Genomic DNA, 19,975 nt, shown 5'->3' on the forward strand with positions numbered 1-19,975 from the left:
CTGGTACACCGGGTTCTTTAAATTCACATGAACAACTGAACATAAGTTAAATTCTCCACACTAAAGACACTGTTGCAATACCTTGTGATTTGGGCCAAGCTTTTACTTAGTTACATAAGAGATGCCTTGCACCAACACACTGTTTTCAATGGATAAGAAGGGAACTAAGGAAGCAGTCCATTCCAAATATGGTGGTTGCTATGCAAAAGCTTGCCCCGAATCACAAGGTATAGCAACAGTGTCTTTTGTCTGAGAATTCGAATTGTTATGTTTATGTACAATCAGGAAACTCAGTGTCCTGGTCCAGTACCAGATTTTATTCAAATTTAACTTGCAAAAGGCTAGCTGAGGCACGATTTGGTGGTACATGCTATGAGACTTACTGATTCCACAGCGGAGGCCTGTCCATCCAAGAACACAATTGCATGTGTATGAATTGATGGCATCTATGCACTGGCCCCCATTGAAACAGGGATTGCTGGAGCATTCGTCGATGTCTGAGGGGAAAAACAATTCAACCGGAATTGTTCATTAAAGGCACGCACTTCTCAAGTGCTGACCAAAACTGTCATTCTGCATTCAGGATGGCTGCTTGGGGTTCACCTTATGAATAACACGGTGACATTGCTTGGTCAGTGTCCTGTATGCCAGCAGGCCACCACAAGCAAGTTTTGGGCATAAACTATGACTTGTCATATGTTGTTGGTCACATAGACAATGAATGCAGGACGGGTGCTACTACTAAAAATCCAACACCCACAGAAAGGTTGCTTTGGCAGTTTTCAATGGCCTGCTATCACAGGAGGAGAATAAATACATGTACATTGCTGTGAAAGTTATAATGCTTTCAACTCACTGTAAGACTGTTGAACTCATTTATGGCAGCATTTGTGAAGACTATATCTAATTACTTGGCCATGTAACTCTGCAGTGGCTTAGCTTGTAAGTCAAGATATGGTGAACTCAGTTCTTTGTAAAATGAATCTTTTACTTAGGGTGTGGAACAGAGTGCTTTTTGGCAGCGCAACCCATGCAAATATCAGCATTTTGTAAGTAAGGCCACACAACACATCCACAACTGCTGTTACCAGAAGTGACAAGACAACCCGCAGGAGGCTACAATGCAAAGTTTTCATCATACAGGTGAAAGATAACAGTAGTATACTATTGTACCTTGGGGCTTGAGGGTGGGTAGTCAGTTGTAACTTTTCAAAATACTGGTGACAAACTAGTTTGAGGTGAATTCACCCAAAACAAAGCATGTTATAATTACTTTTGCCATTCATCAGATATATTCAGTCCCCATTAAAATTTTAGGAGCAAAGGGAAGGCTACATTTATGTGTGCCACTGTCTGTTCATATGTAGTGTGTTCATCTTGTTGCTAGGGCTTCGCTCACTTGTGTGTACTTCAACCATGCGACAGTTCCAGGAACATTTCCCAGGACTACCACGTATTTGACTTGTGCGTCGACCCTTGTGTGTGTGTGCCAAAGGTGGCAGCAAGTCATATTTGCAAGTCCAAGTCAAGTCACAAATCATTAGGTCCAGTCACAAGTCATTTCGTAACAGGGCAAGTCAAGTCAAGTCCCAAGTCATTTGGTCCAAACACAAGTCAAGTCACAAGTCTCTTTGTCCAAGTACATCACGGTGCACGTTATTTTGTCCAGCTGTAATAAGCAAAAAGAACAAGGTGTCAACTTACAAAGTTACGAGTTGCAAGTTCTAAAAATATTTGGGGCTGGTAGAGTAGCATCTGACTTGGGTTGGTAACAAGTCATTTTTTGCAAGTCCAAGTCAAGTCAAAAGTCATTTTTTGCTAGTCCAAGTCAAGTCACAAGTCAAAGCTGGTATTTACAAGTCAAGTCACAACTCAAGTCAAAAATAGCGACTTGAGTCCAAGTCACATGACTCGAGTCAGCAACTCTGGTGTGTTTCATGTAAAAACAAAGATAGCAACTGGCACACGATGATTGATGGACCAGCGGGAGTTGGGCTCTCAATCGTGAATATGTATGAGGCACACCCTACCCTGGCCACTTACTGATTTCGCAGTTGCTTCCAGTAAAACCAAGAAGACAGTCGCATCGGTATCCATTGACCAGGTCATTGCATGTTCCACCATTCAAGCATGGAGTGCTGCCACACTCGTTAAAATCTGAAAGAGAAAATGATGATACCAATGGTCAGACATTTTATGGTGTGTAAATTCTGGCCTGAGATTTCAGGAAGTCTGAAGTGAGAGACTATATGCATGAATGCATCGTGTAGGCAACGCACCAGAGAATGTACATAGGGGAAGCTGCCTTAAGGCTCCCCAAATGGGCTTTGTACACTCGGGTATTCTGAGGGATAATAAGGCAAAATCAGACAGACAGCCCACGATGCAACAATTTCTACTGCGTTCTGTATTGTAATCATGTCATCTTCACAAATAATAAAAAAATCAACACATGGCTCCCCAGTTAGGTCACGCCACGTTGCCGCAAGTCATGGTATTATTCATCAAAAGTCATCACATGTCACCACATGTCATTATCATAACCATCAGAAGTCAACCAAGTTTATTGAGCACATGCACGAATCTGTAGTTCATCCTATGTTACTTGAGCTGATTTCCGACCCGACTTGTAATTAATTTAGTTATATCTCCTGTATTTACTGTGAGTCTCTGCTTTTACAGAAATCTTCTTGTGCATATCATGAATGTCTAATAACTAAATAAATTAAATGGTTGTTATTATGTGAATCTTGCACTTTCTTTTTCGTAAAGTGCAAGAACGGAGCCTTATCAACCTATGAGAATCAACCATTTTCAGTTGAGGAAAGCCTGTCATCAGAAGAAAAGTTCCTGGGATATTACTTTTTGTTGAAAAAGACTTTTGAGAAAAGGTGGCAACTTACTGATCTCACAGTTGACTCCAGTCCAGCCTGGAGCACAAGTACAACTGTACCTGTTCAGTAAGTCATTGCATGTGCCACCATTCTGGCAAGGGTTACTGCGACACTCGTTGTCATCTGAGATAAAGACAGAAAACAAGGAATCCACAATAAAAATTGCAAAACAACTGAGGTTCTTGTTCCAAAGACCTGATGATCCAATCAGCGACCACTGATTAACAAGTAGTCAATTTTGCCTAGTACCCAGGAGACCATTTGTGCATCGGTAATATCAGCTGAAAATTGACTAATACCTATCCTCGGCACACTCGCGCATATTTGACTGGCTTGTCTAAGCCGTGTCTTAAAAGTTAAAAATCAACATGAATATGTCTTTCAAGGATCCACATGTGAATATTACATTTATTCAGTCTTGTTCTCTTTAAAAGCAAGAACCTTGTCCAACGCCCCTTTTTGGTTATACTCATTGGAGACTACTCTTTTTGAACATTAAAAATTTTCCATGCTTTTCCAGACAAATGAGGTGCTGTTTCAACAATGTCCCTACAGGAAGACGCTGCTCATTTAGGGAGTTTTCTGAATAATGAACCCTAAATTTGCTCAATGGAAATATTTGCTAATAGCCTGCTGTCATGAAGTGAAACAAAAAATCACCAGAGTAAAACAAAATATACTGGCATCTTCAAAATAACTAAATTTTGGGGCAAATTTTAATAAAGAATAGCTGAAATACTGATCTTTCTTCCTTTTATGACATGATGACCAAAAAAAATAAACACACACATTTCATTCGCATGAACATTTTTTAAAAAGCCCTTAAAATGGCACAACAAAAATTGAAATTGGGTTAAACAGGACAAAAAGTGCATTTACAAGAGCTGCATTAAACATACATTGTATGGTACCCAGCATAATTTGGCCTTGGATGAATCCAGTGAATCGCAAAGTCTGGACTTTGTGTGTAGGGGGGTTAGAGGAGGAGTGGGAGATCACTTTTTTTGACCATACGATTGATTTAGAGATAAGAGACTGCCAATAAATGTGGGTCTCTACAGTGAACAGAGTTGGAGATTCAGACAACACAACAAAGGAACATCACCACAGTTCTGCAAAATCTTCAAGCCCTCACCTGGATTCAGCAAGGCCGGAAAATTTTTCAACTCATCACAGTTTGGTCTTCATGAGTAAACAGAGCAAGTAACCTTTGATCTTGGGGAATTTGGCATGGCTTGGTTCTCAGAGAGTTCTTGTGAGGTGCAGCATAGTATGTGCATATCAATGTTAAAAAGATAATGTAGGATTTGAACCCTCAAGACCTCCTTATTAACTCCTGGCTCAACCAATTGGCCAGCTCCTAATTCAACAGTACTCACCATTCTGACAGCGCAAGCCACTGTATCCAGGCAGACACACGCACTCATAGCGATTGACCAGATTGTTACAGGTTGCTCCGTTGAGACATGGGCTGGAGGCACACTCATTAATGTCTGGAGGAAGGGTAAATTGAATTTTACCCCAAATTATGCAAATGCTGATTCAAGCTTCAATTCTCTGCTCACAATTGAGGGTTGCCTGAGTTTTTTAACATTACTTTGTTTAATCAGAGTAATTCGTAATGCACTTGTCCTCCACTTTGTGCAGATTACTATGAGTCTCTTGAGTAATTTCCTTTCGGTCAAAGAGATAACTATGTCGTGGTTTGAAACAGTTCAACAAAATTCAATGAAGTTAATAGTTAGTTAATTAGGGCAGAAGGGGTTGAAGCTTTTGAAAAATAACTCTAGAAAGGAGTGCCCACCAAATGTAATGACTACAGAGCTCAAAACAAAAATATGTGGGATTTTTTTCTTCTACAGTTGTAGGTTAACATTGCTATTCCCAAATCAACTGAGTTCAGAGTAGATTATGGAATTTCGGCAATTCAGCATTCTAAGGCAGAGGCACTTACATGGAGTTTCCCAGTGTTATTTTTTGAACCTCCAAAAATGCTGTTTTTCCCATAAAACAAAGTAACTGTTTCATATACTTGCCAGGACTGTGATATCATGTCTCCGCAGCCCCTGCCAACTTTTATTTTCAACGTATCACATATTCTGCCGTCCATGAGGTGCATTTTTCAGTGACTTTTTTTTTTGCTAAGCTGCTCTGTTTAATCTTCCTTTTCATTATGACTTAGTGACTAAGGGGAAAATCACAGTATAAACCCTTAAGCCACGGCTTAAATTCCACAATTAATCAACAAATATATGCCCCCCTTCAGCACCAGGGAGATGATTCTTCAGATAATCTTCCAAAGCAGTAGCCGCTGTGGCAAACTTACCAATTTCACATCGGATGCCAGTGTAACCAGCTGGGCAGTTACACACATAGCTGTTGACCTGATCATTGCAAATTCCGCCATTTAGGCAAGGGTTGCTGGCACATTCGTTGATATCTTGTAACACAGATTGAAAAGACTTTAGGATAATTTCAAAGCTATATGCCACCAAAAAAAGTGAAAAGATGGACAAGCTAAAATCAGAGGAAGGAAATATCGATGGGTTGGGCAATATTTATAATGCAATGATGACTTCTGACCCAAAGGACGATATCTTGAAAAGAAAAACTACCAAATCCTTGAACTTCACAGACTGTTAAAAAAAGAATTACTTGCATAGTTTGGCACAAGGTTTAGGAAATTACACATGGGTTTAAATGCAGTTGAAGTTTGTGCTGGGGAACGTTTTTGCTATGTTGAAATGTCTGTGGTGAAATGGTCTTAACTGGCAAAAGTGGAACAATTGGCATTTCACATTCAAAACATTTTACTTTTTTCCAAATTACATTGGCATCAATTTACAAGAGATTCAAACCTTTACATGAGGGTTTTTAATTTAAAAGGGGATAGAGTAAATGTTATTGATAGGAAAAGGAACAACAAATATATGCAATGCCAATTGCATTCCTGATGTTTGCTTAAAAGTTTGGAGATAAACCAATGGTTAAGGGGATTTTCATGGTATTGTAATGCATGTACATACATGTACACAAGCCAATGGTCAAGTCCATGCTGGATTGTTGTTTGATAATTATGACATCTAGGTCATGTATATAAACATTTCAAGCTTTGGCTTTTACAACAATGTAAAAAAAGTGTTCTCAGTGCCACAATTCACAAATTATGAACAGATGGAGGAATGAGGGGGAAAACAATGTTAAATGCATTCTCAAAAATATGAAAGTCAATATAGAAATCACTGATATTTGCTCTCAAATGACACAGTGGTACAACAAGATAAAACCAGGGAGGAAATGTTCCCCCTTAATCATTCTACACTACATGCATGCTTATACATGTAATAATGTTTTTCTTCAACTCCATAAGTTAGTATGAAGAAAGAAACTGCAACTGCACTTTTTTGTGACAAGTGACTAATGCTTGGCAATTTGGACAGGTTGAACCAAAACAGATTCTGCGTTTTTCTAATGATTGTTTTCTGTGGAAACAGACAAAAGCAACATGCCATGATTCTACAGTGTATGTGTAATTTATCGTTGATACAAATGCTACTGAACACGTAAGCAGGAAAGTACATCATTTTCATGGTTTAAAATGGAGGACTGTTGGCAAAACTTTTGATCGTACAATGTTCACTCGTATCCCATTTCATATATTAAGATGGGGGTGAATCTGTCACATCACTCTTTGAAATCATCTTCCAAATTTGCATCCTCCTATCCTGCAAGGTTAAGTACCTTTGTCAAATGCTGAGGAATTGTTGTATTTTTTAAGATGTGAAGTGAAACATATGAGTTTGTAACTTTCAGCAACTTTGGTGCTGATGTGGAAAAGAGGAGAAAAATGAAGGAACAGTCAATAATGTCACAAATTTTTAAAACTGTCTCGAAGTACAATTGATTTGTTGATTTAAGACCCAAACAAAAACAATACAAAGCTATACAAAGCAAGACAATGCAAAACGTCTTTATGTTTCAGTAATATCCCTCTTTGCTTTGGATGCAGTCACAGTTTCTTTGAGCTTTGGTGACCAGGAACATTTGTTCTCCCTGTGTATCATTCTCTGCTGTGCCACCGGACATGTGAGAGTTGTACGCAACAAATGAACAGTTTTTGAACACAGATAAAAACAAAGTCAACATCATAAGAAATGCAAATATAAACACATTATCAGTTCATTTGTAACAATGAGAGAAAATGCACATTATAAAATTCACACATGAGACTCAATGCACGATGGTAATGAAACAATACATGTATGAGGATGCATCTGAACACTCACAGACACATTAATCAGGGAGAAGAGAAAACAGCATTACTTTAAATTGAGAAACAAAGCATTTGTACATTAATTTTACAGATATTGGAAATGACATGTGGAAAAGGAGCTACATGTACAAGAATTTTTTTAAAATGTGCCAGGACTGAAATGCAGTACGATGATTGAATATAAGTCCTTGAACAGACAATTTACCACATTGTCTTCTATCCATCCAGGCGTCAGCAACACTAAATATGCTTTAGGCCAAACAAAAAACTATCTGTGTTTCCTGTTGACCGACCCAATCGTGAAAATCACGCGGAACCTGTATCTTTTTATTCGATAAATCAACGAAATATAAAAACCTAATGGTGCCTTGCCCCCAGCCCAATTTTGAGTGCATCGTCCTGTACATTGTATTGTTTTAATTTTTTGTTTTTTTGCATGAGACAGCCAACAATACGAAAATCTTTGGCTTGATTTATTCGTGGTACATGCAGAGTATTAATCTGACACTGACTTAGTACCTGTTACAAATATACCAGTCCCCCATCGCCCCAAAAATATAGACCATCATGAGACCCTATTTTTTTGGGCGAACAAAATTTAGAGAAGAAAAAAATTTTTTACCCAACCAACCACCCTAATTTATTTTTCAGTGTGTAATAGGAAACATATCTAGTTATTTGTTTGGCCTTAAGATTTAGGGTTCTAAATCCAAACTCTCTGCAACGGTAATGTAATGATTATATGTGCCTGTGGGATGGAAACTATCATAGATGTTTTGATTTGCCTGATTTTTATAACACATTTCATTTCAAGTTTATAGTGGTACTTGCAACTGGGTTTAATTCAAGTTAAAAGAAAATGGTGTTAGTAGAGTTGAGAAATGGCAAACAAAAGGTGAGCGTCAGTAAGTTTGAAAGGAATGATGAGAAGAGGAGAGAGTAAGAAATGGGAGGGGGGAGTTGGATGGAGCCAACTACATGTAAAACCTGTCCCTATCTACGTATTGGGATTGCTAAGAACTTTCCCATAATCTGTCTATCCTAGCACTAAATGGTGTTCCCTTTTGCCAGAAAAACATACTCTGTGCATTGTATTGAATGCAAAAAGTATGTTTTTACAAATACTATATTTACTTACACAATAGAAACTACATGGCTAAAATAAACAGGGTTTTTGATATGTTAAAAAAGACTACAGGAATATGATACGCACTGCCTGATAATAAAAAGAACTACACTCAAAGAGTTTAAGGACATCATGCATGTTTGCCTCTTTCATGCCACTATTTTTTGACACATTTTCTCATAGAAACAAAAGCACTTAGCTACACTGTCTACAAAAAATTATATCAAATATATCTGACATGCTTTTCTAATATTGATAATATTTTGAATAGTTAAATTTCCCGAGCATAATGCCATTGTGCTTTTAACCCCCCCCCAGGACAAAATGACAAATGCATGCGTACTCTGGAAGTTTTGATAAGTTTAATTCTTTCATGATTACATGGAATAAAATGTGATGTCTTCAAATGACGAAGCACGTATATAAAAAAAAGTTGCAGAATCTACATTTGAAAAACAACAGTTGGAGTGAATCTGATTTTCACTGTTCAGCAAGTTGAGGTACCCAGTACTGGTTACGATTTACATGTATCTCTTTGGGCTTACAATGCATGATTTCATGCTCATGCTTGTCTCTTTTTGTACAGGTTTTCCTAAGACCAAATTTCTAAGCCTGCACTGTCTACAAACTCCTATTTAAAAGTGAGCAAAAAAATATTTCCGGCCATAAATAATTATCTGGAAAGCTCAATAAGAAACATTTTTAATCTCATCAAATGCAATGATGGCATGATATATACTGTAGGGCCACTTTGATTACATGTACATATGTACATGTACATGTACATGTAGAACTAAATATGCATTACAAGTACATTACTCCCTACTGAAGGACAAATTACCTGAAAGCGGAAAAGAACAATATCTGATATATCTGCATTTCTTTCAAATGGGGCCAAATTTTCACTACAGAGAATTGCAGCACTAAACCTACATTTTGTGTTAAACCCTGGCCTTCCCGACAAGATGTGGTTCAAATGCATTGTGGGCTAGTGCACATGAGTAACTGGAGAGCCATGCTCCATCTGCAGTTGAAAAGAGAGCAGTTCAGCCATTAGAGACACAATTTTATACATGTACATGTATATATATTCATTTATGCAAAGGCATTTGCATATTCATGTTTATCTTCAGAGGGTCCACCCCTTTGGTGTTTGTCAATGATCTTAGCAGCTACGCTTTAGAGTCTAAACATTTAGAAGAGGAATTGTTATACTTACAATACAATTACATTTTATGCAGTTCAAAATGAAGTTATAATTAAATGCTTCGCACCTCGAAGTGGTTTTTCATTAAATGATAAATAATGCACATGGGATATTTTCTACATTGTACACGTACAAAAATCTTGAAATTTTTTTTCAACTTTTTGATGCGTAAACAAGAGCATTTGAAACAAGTGAAAATATTTAGAATGTCACTCCTCAAAAGATGGTGCTATTGATTGAGTAATGAGGAAAAATATTAAATGGTGAATATTTAGTGACACACTGCTTTATCACCCTGTGGCTGGATTCGTTTCCTCCAAAGTTTCTGAAATGCAAACAGCAAATAGCCATACATGTACCCCCAGTAACCCTTTTCTAGGACAGTCGTCAAATCCACCACAGTCCTCACAAGTCCCTCTAAGTCCATCCAAAGTTTATCACAAGTTATCCAATCTTACACCAAGTCACAAGCCACCAGTCAAGTACTTTTTCATGAGTATGAGTCTGTGTAATTTGGTATGAAGAAGAGTACAAGTACAATTTCATGAGTACGAGAACAGAAAAAAGTACTCAAGTATGAGTAGTTCTACATCATCATAATGCACAAGCAGAAAATAAGAGAGTGACTGTGACTGTACAGTAGCAAGGAGACTGGTACACTGTTTTGGCAAATGACCACATTGTTTAAACTGAAGGCATTAGTGGACAGAGCACAAACTAGTTTATCTTGAATAAGTAGATTACCATCACAACACAATGCACTCATTACCATCACAACAACACATCAGAGGTCCACTGAGCAGACCGTGACATCACTGGAAAAAGGTCTATACAGGGCTGTCATCAGGTTATGATGACCTCATTGGTTTATTCCAAGAAATGCACTGCTGTGACTTTTGTATGTTAACTATGGAGCTAAATCAACTGGGTGCTTAACATGAATTCATTGAAGGCCCTGAGGCACCCAAGTACGAGTACCTTTCCAAGAGTATGAGTAGGGAAATTGTTTCTTGAGAGTATGAGTACGAGTACATTTCCACAAGTTTGAGTGCGAGTATAAGTATTATTTTTTGACAAGTGTGAGTATGAGTACAGAAAAAGTACTCAAGTATAAGTAGTACAATACTGCAAGCTACCCAAATGAAAGGTACATGTAGCAAAACCATAATTTGTTTGCCACTGCTGCTCCTGTGATTGTGTGTGACTTGTGGTCTTGTGAAAGACCTTTGAAGGGCCTGTAACTGGACTTTGGATGGATCTGACTACAGCCCTCTCCTTTTCAAAATATTGTCCACACGCAGAGGGTATTAATCTAGACAAAGTGATTGATTTTTGAAAAAGGCAAGGTTCATGTATACAGCCAAAACACCACGGATACCAACTCTTTTTAGAGTCATCTGAAAACATCTCAGTGATATTTCTTACTAAAGCCTCAGTCATATTTTTGAATACTCCAGGATACTCCCATGGAGCAATATTTGCTCTATACAACAGACAGCCGTGTACAGTGGTCAAGTTTAAGATCAATACAAGGTCCACAGGTTTCTAGGGATTAGCCAATATACACGTCTGCTGGTGGTGTTTGGGGGCATGCACGATTGACATTACATCAGCCATCCTTGTGTGATTACATGTCCTGCTCCGGGGCAAAGTGCTTAAGGCAATGACACTAAATGCAGGAAACTGCATGCTACAGGGTGGTAGAAGCCCGGTTAATGATTCCAAAACATGTTAAAACTTGTTATAGTTTGGTGCGACACCGGTGAAATGAAACTGCCCCCAAATTACATCTACTTGGTCACTGCAGACCGGCAATGACACGCGCAACCATGGAAGTCAACCCTGACAAGTGGCTGCAGCTACTCCCCACAGATGCATGTATCATGCTCGGCCGCAGCCAGTTGGACAAGGCTTAAGTTCCCACGAGAAAACCTTCACCACTCGTAACTCAAGAAATAGCACCCTCTTCTGAAATAACATTCAGATCCCATCAAATTTATCCCATGTGCACTAAAGTATAATAACTAAAGACAATGCTAACACTGTTTCTTTACATCATTTTTTCTTAATTAAAGAACTATATATCTGGTGACTTACAAAGTGTCAAACAATTTGGAGAATCTTGTACCGGTACCTACATGTACGTATACCTATGTAGTTAGCTTAATTCATTTTCTAAATACACTGACAAAAAAGAATAAGCTGAATGATAAAAATCTGCTTTCATTGGACTTGCTTAAATAATGGAAATAACTGCAGACTTTGAAAAGGTGGTAAGTGTTTATATATTGAAACTACATGTATTTGTTTATAAGCAAACTGCTTGATATCATCTGAAAGAAAAACAGTCTACCTGGTATGTTTACACTGATAACTTATCCAGGAGCACACATCATTGAGCACCAATGTTTTCAAATTGTGCAAAATTTGGTTGGGCGGCCTTTTTGCAATATCACTTATAAAGCACAAATCTGGAGTGAGTCATTCTTTATTTTCTGTTTTGCACTTATTCACTCAGAATGTTTTAGACACACTGTGATGACTTTGATTGACAAGTGTACCGCTCTTCTTTAAGATGACATGTAACTCTTTTTTCGTAAACATACCGTTTGCAAATATGATGTTACATTTTTAACTCTCTCTACAAGTCCTACTCATTTGTTCTAAAAATATTCAAGAAAAACATTCATATTCTGCTATAGGGAGACTTCTTCCTTAGAATTCAGTGTATAGCACTGCCTTGCCCTGCATCAGTGAACTAGAGAGATATCGCTGGTGACTTTTCCTATCTGTATCTATACAAAAACTATTGAAACAATTTTCACGGAAGTTAACCCTAACCCTCCTCAATCCTCCGGCAGGTGAAGGATTCAGGAGGGTTAGGGTTAAGGATTGAATAAAACCCACATAACTGGGAATGGCACAATATTTAGTATGACTACTTCAAAAAGCATTTAACTCTTAACAAGCAGACAACTTTGTTTCAATTATAAAGATGAACAGAGAAATTGAATAGAGCAGGATTTGAACCTGTGACCTCTGGAACACTCTACCAACTGGGATTCCCAGCCCTATGTTGGAGGTTCTTCCTGTATGTTGGTATCTTTTTTACTGGTGCTAATCTAAAGCCACTGTACATGAAACACCGTATGACCATGGATCACACCTCAAATACACAACAAATGAGAACAACAGTCAACACAGGGCTGTGTAGCTAGGTGGTAGAGCACTTACATGGGCATGCCAGAGGTCACAGGTTCAAATCTCACTGAAGGTTTAAATTTCCTTTTTCATCTTCATAATTAACATGCAAGCCCCTAGTCACTTTCCCAGTATGATTTGCTTGAGGCCATGCTGTGATGAAAGACATTAAACTAAAAAAAAGTGGTAGAATATTGTACAATGGAACTGGAATGAAAGAGTTCTGGAAGGAATCGGAATATACCCGCAGGCAATGCACTGAAACTAAGATAAAAACAAACTCACTTATTTCACAGAAAATTCCTGTGTATCCAGCAATGCAGGAGCAGGTAAAGCTGTTGACCCCATCAGTACATGTGCCTCCGTTTTGGCAGGGTAAGCTGGCGCAATCGTTAATATCTTAAAGAATAAAAGTAACAAATAAATTAATTACTGTCAGGAGGCTCCTGTTTGAGAACAAGTCAAACTTGATAATTCTGTTTGGTTCACATTGTTATTTCTGGATAAAATAGTCAATTATACTGGCATGTTTGACTAATACAAACAGCAGTCAAAATTAGGTAATCACTTCACTTGAAAATACTGCTTTTGTATATCTAAATCACACTTACAAAACATAACTTGGACAAGTTTGGTTTTGCTAATGAAAATCAGACTGTGTCAGTCATGAGATTCCTAAATTTTTGAGTCAAAATCAAATTCCCCTCGGCCAAATCAGTGGTGACTGAAATTAATTTTCAGTGGCAATCTTCTAAAATGAAAAAAACATGTGGAATATGGGGTATTCCCCCCCCCACCTCAATTGCAACTCACTTATTTCACAGCGAAAGCCACTGTATCCAACTGCACAGTTACAAATGTAACTGTTAATCCCATCGATACACACTCCACCATTAAGGCAAGGATTACTTCCACACTCGTTGATGTCTGGTAAATGGAGGAAAATAGCAGTTATGAGTTATGAAAAAAAAACAGCAACAAGAACAACGGTGCGGAAACACTCTCGGTCAAAGTAGGTGGCAATACATTCAGACTCTGGGCAGGAAAAAGATAATGCATTTTTTTAATTTTTCCTTCGGGCCAAAATCATTCCACTAGCCGGTACCATGGGCAAAGCTCAGCCACAAGAGCAGTTTGACCACTGGTCATCCATTGTGCTTTACCAATGTGAATACACTGTGCAAGAAAGTCACACTCAAACGACCGTTGTCGAGCTTTTTGGTAAAACCTCATCATCACTCACATTCTGCTGCAACTCGCATGGCAATCAGGATTAACGATATCTCGCTAAGTATTTTATGCAGGTGACAAGTAGAGGGTGCATATCTGGACAACATTACTCACTTATTCCACATAGTGTACCCGTCCATCCAGGAATACAGTTGCAAGTAAATGCATTGACACCGTCCTGACATACACCTCCATTCAAACATGGATTACTGGCACACTCATCAATATCTGAAGAAAACCGTAAAAAGATGAAAAGAAAAGGGGTTACTGCAGATTGGGCACTCAGTCAGCGATGGTAGGGCTCGATCGTCTAAGTATTATAAGAAACAGTTATCAAATGTTTGTGTGCACTGTACTGTGTATCATGGGATTTTGTAATGCGGAGAAAACATTTGCTAACCTTACGCCCTCAAGCAATAATAGTGCATCAACAATTGGTTTACATGGGGCTCTCAACTAACCTTGCTAAGAGATGGACTGCTACACCATCTTTGCTTAAGGCAAATTAATAGTTTCGATGCAGGGAAAAGAGCATGCTGGGGTGTGCCAGGCTAAAATTTGTGTTAGCCGGTAGTTCATCCCATGTTTAAACACAGTATCTTTCAGGTTAAACTCTGTCTCAAACCAGTACTTACTGATCTCACAGATTGGTCCAGCGAATCCCGCCAGGCAAGTACACGTGTATGAGTTGATGCCATCATTGCATATACCACCATTCTGGCAAGGAGAGCTTGCACATTCGTCAATGTCTGTAGACGGAAATCAAAGGTATTTCTCCCTTTTAATTCCACCCTGCTGTAACCTGATTTGTGCTATGGTGTTCAGCATGTGCATGTATATTTCAAGCAGATATGGCAACAGCATGTCCCGAAAACTTACTTTCTTCGGACAAGATGTTCTCAATCGAGAACTGATTCCACTGAGAATTTAACGTTATTTAGGTAAATGCAAAAAGAAAGACGTGTCCATGGGCCAATTTCATAGTGCTGCTTATACAAAAAAAATTGTTTAAGCGTGGAAAAACCTTGCCTGACAAATCTTGTGATGTATATTGTTTTGGAATGGTATTTACCTGTCTTTTGGTGAGCATGACAATCACATATAGTTTGAGCTGGTAACCTTTGTTTATTAAGTAAGGGTTTTTGTGCTTAAGCAAATTCTGGGCTATTGGGCTGCAGCTTGAAACTGCACACAGCTCTTTGGGAATTGGCCGCAACTGTGTGAGGACTCGTGTGTAATTTTGAACCACGGCCAAGTTATTCAGACATGACCTAAAACTACCAAGGCAATCAGTCCTCTGATCTGATCCCATTAAAACAAAAGAAGCCTTTTCATTGCATGAATAAATTGCACTTCAAAATCACCAATCGATGGGCAGGTCTATATGCAACTCCATGAAATTTTTTCACAGACACTTTGACCATGATACACAGCAGGGAAAAAGAGTCTTGTGAATAAAACTCCATTGATCGAAAATGAATTCTGATGCAGGGATGAATTTCTACGACAGTATTCACATTTTTTACGTGGGAGTAGTTGATAATTTTCCCTTGTAAAACTAAAAGGCTACCTGTTCCGGCGTACCCAGTTAAGCTTTGGCCTTTGTGGAAGTGTTTCGTTTTGATATTAGGTTCTAACTCTCTTACACCAATGCATATTGTTCACACTGCATTTTTAGAGATTTGAGAAATTTTTAGCATCTTTCTTACTGATCTCGCAGCGGGTGCCTGTGAAACCCAAGATGCAGTTGCAGGTGAACATGTTGATACCATCAACACAGGTCCCACCATTGACACAGGGAGATGACGCACACTCATTAATGTCTGAAGGGAAATGGAATAGAATTGAAAAAGTTGAGGGGGGGATTAAAACAAAGGTGTTGACACTGCAAGCATAACTGGTGAGTTAAAGGAAAAAACAGTTGCATTATTAGTGCTGTTATCTTTATCTAAGTGGTCTTATAAGGGTTTGCAGAGTGTAGATGATGCAATTTTTTCTCAACAATACCTTTGAACATTCACCTTTGAGCTCTAATTATTTTTTTCAATCCTTGTTTTGCTATTATTAAGGGTATTGCAGTGATGTTTTGGTTTTCATGCAAATGCAAATTTCCATATTCCTGAGCAAAACTGCCATGTCCTTCCGGACAGAACACCTCAATTTTGCATTGACTGGTGCAGAACTGATAGAATTTTTTGAAACTCTGCTGTTTTCAATTTCCTGTTCTTTAATGATTCACTATAGTGATAAGCAGTGTTGTAGTCAAGACCAGTTAAGACCTTCACAAGCCCAACACAAGACCTCTAATCTGAATTCCAGTCACAAGCTATTCAAATGTACAGCAACAAAAGCATTCCTTTGTCATTGTTCACACTGTTCCTTGTGGCTGGTCTTGTGCATGGTCTTGGGCGTGGTCTTGTGTCTGGTCTTGTGATGGTCTGTACATGTGTGTCTATTTCCAATGAGCATGTGTGTATGTTTCCAAAATATAACCAGAAATATATAAACTGATATGAACAGTTTCTTCCCTCAGTGACACAGCAGCAGAGAATTTGAAATGCTTTCTAAAAGTGCAAAAAAAGTGAATACAAAAAATACATATATAGGCCCCTATCATGTCCACCCCCTTCTTGTGGGACAGCATCTTAGTTTTTTTTTACTCACACAAACTTCATCCTGAGCAAACATTATCAAAAGGTTGAGAGTTGGTAGTACAAATTCATTGAGAAGGCTCAATTAAATTTAGCATGCAGTGCTTCCATGGTCAAGAGCCAAATGCATTCATTAAATATGTTTGTTTTGACCGAATTTACACTGCACATGTGTACAACAGAATCCAAACATGCTGTACACCAAATTGATGATCCATGAAGGTGGGTGTGGGGTGGGGTATGACACCGGTCAGATGACATTGAGTATTTCAAAAAGAATACCATGTAAAGGGCTCCAAGCAGCCTATCGATTACTTACTGATCTGGCAAAAGGTGCCTGTGAATCCGGGTTGACACTGGCAAACAAAACTATTCACACCATCGACGCAAACACCACCATTCTGGCAAGGACCACTGCTGCATTCGTTGATGTCTGAAAAGAGACAACAAAACCTTATTACTGAAGTGGTCAAATGAATCCTCTTAAAAGTTTCTGGATCACCTTAATGTCCAACTTTGGAACACTGCACACACATGTAACGGGGTACTCTAAGCTGAAAATTCAGTCTGCCAAAATGGAGTCAAATCAACATCGGAGTAACTGTATTTTCTGTATTTGCAATCATAAGTAGGCTGTTCTATACCCTACTGCAAGGTGATTACCTTTATAGCAAAGTTTACTTGAGTTGAAATGCGTTCAACTTCAGCATATTTTTGATCTGACGCGACACAATCCTGTTTGTGTGCACTTTGTTCCTCTCAACAAGTATGAACTGGCCTTAGTTCCCCTTCTGTAAATGTACATGACATCTGTCCAGTCTGAACTTACGACATATAAGGAGTAACAAGACAAATGTCAGCAATTGATCAGGGTTAGCTTGTCAGTAATGATCAGGTTTAGAGTTTTAGCAATTGATCAGGGATCTTAGAGTATTATTTTTTTCATTTCCATGCATCTTTGCCTCCTTGGTATTTATTGTAAATCATCCTGAGGTTAATTTAACAAAGGGTGTTCACTAAATCCATTTTATTATTATTATTATTAGGAAACAGCAAAATGAATTTGGCATTATGCAAAACTTGCCCACATTAAATGAGTTCAACCTGTGCAACGTTGCAGCACAGACCTAATCTGTCACATTGCATTTTTGTTGGCGTTTGTACAAAGTATGAGCTGGCCTTTAGCCTAATATGGACAATACTCCGTACACGTTCTAAAAACAGGCCAATTTTAACATCTTAAAAATAATTTCCTTCTTAGAATTCAAGGCACGAAAAGTGCGATTTCCCCCTTTAAAGAATTCTTGTGTGCATGCCTGGTTCTGCCCATTCCAGGCCTGTGGTTTGGTGAAGAATTACATGCAGAGCAGCAAACGATGTGTGAGATATGTGTGGGACAACTTTTTTGGGTCTGGTGATACTCACTGATTTCACAAAATTCCCCAGCATATCCAGGAAGACAGGTGCAAGTGAAGAGTGCAATTAGGTCATTGCAAGTAGCTCCATTTTGACAGGGGTTACTAGCACACTCATTGATATCTGACGGGGAAAACAAATATGACATTTTGCAATGAGACGATCTTTGAATGATACCACCTTACTCTCTCCCTGGAGTGTGGAGTTCTGAAAACGAACCTGGTGTGATCACTCAACTTTTTGCGAGCGAGCAAAGCTGACAAAATTAAGTCGAATATCATATCAGTTTTTGACATCATGGGTTAGTGCCTGTAGGTAGTTCTAAATAGGTACAAGTGGGACAATGCCCAACCTCCAAAAAATTAATCCCTTTTGATATTTTCAGGAAACAAAACCTAGAATTTGCCCAATTCAAACATTTCTGAAATTCTGAGCCGTTGTTTAAAAAATATTTCAAAATCAAACCCTTATAACTCCCAATCCTCCTCAAAAATTGTTTTGCCTGACACATACAGTGTACACGTATAGGTACCTCTAAAACCTTTTCCTCCAGTGTCAGAAAAGGTTCAGCTTTAAAAGTTTATATCCGCATTCTTTCAATGTGTTACATCAATGCTCTGACAAGATATTCTGATTCTGAATACAGGACCAGGTTGATAAAACTACATTTGGGTCTGTCCTCATGGTTTGGCTTTGTTTTGCAACATCAGGAGATCTTGAGAGATGGGCTTTAAGGGTAACACTGAGTAACTAGGTCATTCCATGAGGTTGGGGCACAATTTGTGGCGGTGTCCTTGTTACATGGGTAATTTTTACCACATTTCAGGACGTGTAGAATAGGTCATTTATTCTGTAAAAATAACACACACCTCTGTATTCAGCCTTGCAAGGTGAATGTCAATTTGGAATCCACATGCAGGGAAATAGCTGTTCATTTATACAGAACCCACCCAACAATGGACAGAATCACAAATTGTGCCCCAACCTCATGGAATGACCCAACTTTATGTGGTGGTTCTTTTATAATGTTGGCTGCAATACTTCAGTTGATGGTTCAGACCATTTATTCAACATGCTTTAGAAAACCTAGGTGCAGATGTAAAGATGACTTTCACTGCACTATTGCTCATCACGTTTAGGAATCTAACCTTCACATTTGTGGCACCAGAGTTGCTGCTTCAATAAATAAATGCATTTTGTGTATTAAAGTGAAGTCTTGGTAATTTGCGAACAGCCCCCGAATTAAAAAGAATGACTCAGAGGGTTACTTAAAAAATTTCTCAGTAACTCTCCAACATGTGTGTGTTGCACTCTCTGCAATTTATTGAACATGTTGAAGGGGAAGTTGATGTTAAATTGTGATCATGTTAGTTACCTATTTCACAGTTTCTGCCTTCATAGCCCGGCGCACAGGTGCAGTTGTAGTCATTCTGTAGGTCAACACAGGTTGCTCCGTTCTGGCACATGTTGGGATTACAGTCATTTCCATCTGCCCAGTACAAGGGAAGAATATACTGGATGATATCCCATCCAACTTGAACGTGATTTGAGACAGTTACAATTGCCCAGACTCGACTCATCTGAGGCTGATGGAAAAGAAGCAGGGAGTGGAAAGGAAGTCTTGGTCCCCCAACAAATCCCAACCTGTCTTGGTTGGGCATGATCGATGGTCAGAAATACTACAAAGCTCTGGTTGAAAACACCCTAGATTGTGACCAACCCAGGTAAGAAGCAACCCAAGTTTGGATAAAACCTTTATTGTGGGGCTGAGTCAATTCGAATAGTTAACTATTAGAATATTCGACCTTTAATTTGATTGAATAGCTAAATATTCGGTCATACCGATTGGCAGATGAACAAACCATATACAAAATCAGTTGCAATAACCCGCACATTTGTACATTATAATAATCACTATAGGAGTATCTTCCGCCATGATTTAGCAAGATTTAACAGACAAACAATACCTCTTGCCCT

General features: G+C 38.6%; 1 protein-coding gene across 3 annotated transcripts in view; it reads right to left on the bottom strand.

The window, feature by feature from the left end:
- Window positions 1–19,975, bottom strand: part of LOC110973685 (uncharacterized) — a 91,650-nt gene that overhangs the window by 64,933 nt on the left and 6,742 nt on the right. For all 3 annotated transcript variants that reach the window (XM_022224684.2, XM_022224686.2, XM_087139120.1), the window contains exons 4-16: window positions 19,374–19,487; window positions 18,008–18,121; window positions 16,902–17,015; window positions 15,641–15,754; window positions 14,567–14,680; window positions 14,046–14,159; window positions 13,515–13,628; window positions 12,987–13,100; window positions 5,221–5,334; window positions 4,274–4,387; window positions 2,904–3,017; window positions 2,044–2,157; window positions 384–497 (exon numbers count right to left, since the gene is read on the bottom strand). In XM_022224684.2, coding sequence (XP_022080376.2) covers window positions 384–497; window positions 2,044–2,157; window positions 2,904–3,017; window positions 4,274–4,387; window positions 5,221–5,334; window positions 12,987–13,100; window positions 13,515–13,628; window positions 14,046–14,159; window positions 14,567–14,680; window positions 15,641–15,754; window positions 16,902–17,015; window positions 18,008–18,121; window positions 19,374–19,487 — 1,482 coding nt within the window. The remainder of the gene's footprint in view (window positions 1–383; window positions 498–2,043; window positions 2,158–2,903; window positions 3,018–4,273; window positions 4,388–5,220; window positions 5,335–12,986; window positions 13,101–13,514; window positions 13,629–14,045; window positions 14,160–14,566; window positions 14,681–15,640; window positions 15,755–16,901; window positions 17,016–18,007; window positions 18,122–19,373; window positions 19,488–19,975) is intronic.

The sequence above is a fragment of the Acanthaster planci genome, linkage group LG07 (genome assembly GCF_054643075.1).
Source record: "Acanthaster planci isolate LZ-2023a linkage group LG07, COTS_SCS, whole genome shotgun sequence".
Classification (NCBI taxonomy): Eukaryota; Metazoa; Echinodermata; class Asteroidea; order Valvatida; family Acanthasteridae; genus Acanthaster; species Acanthaster planci.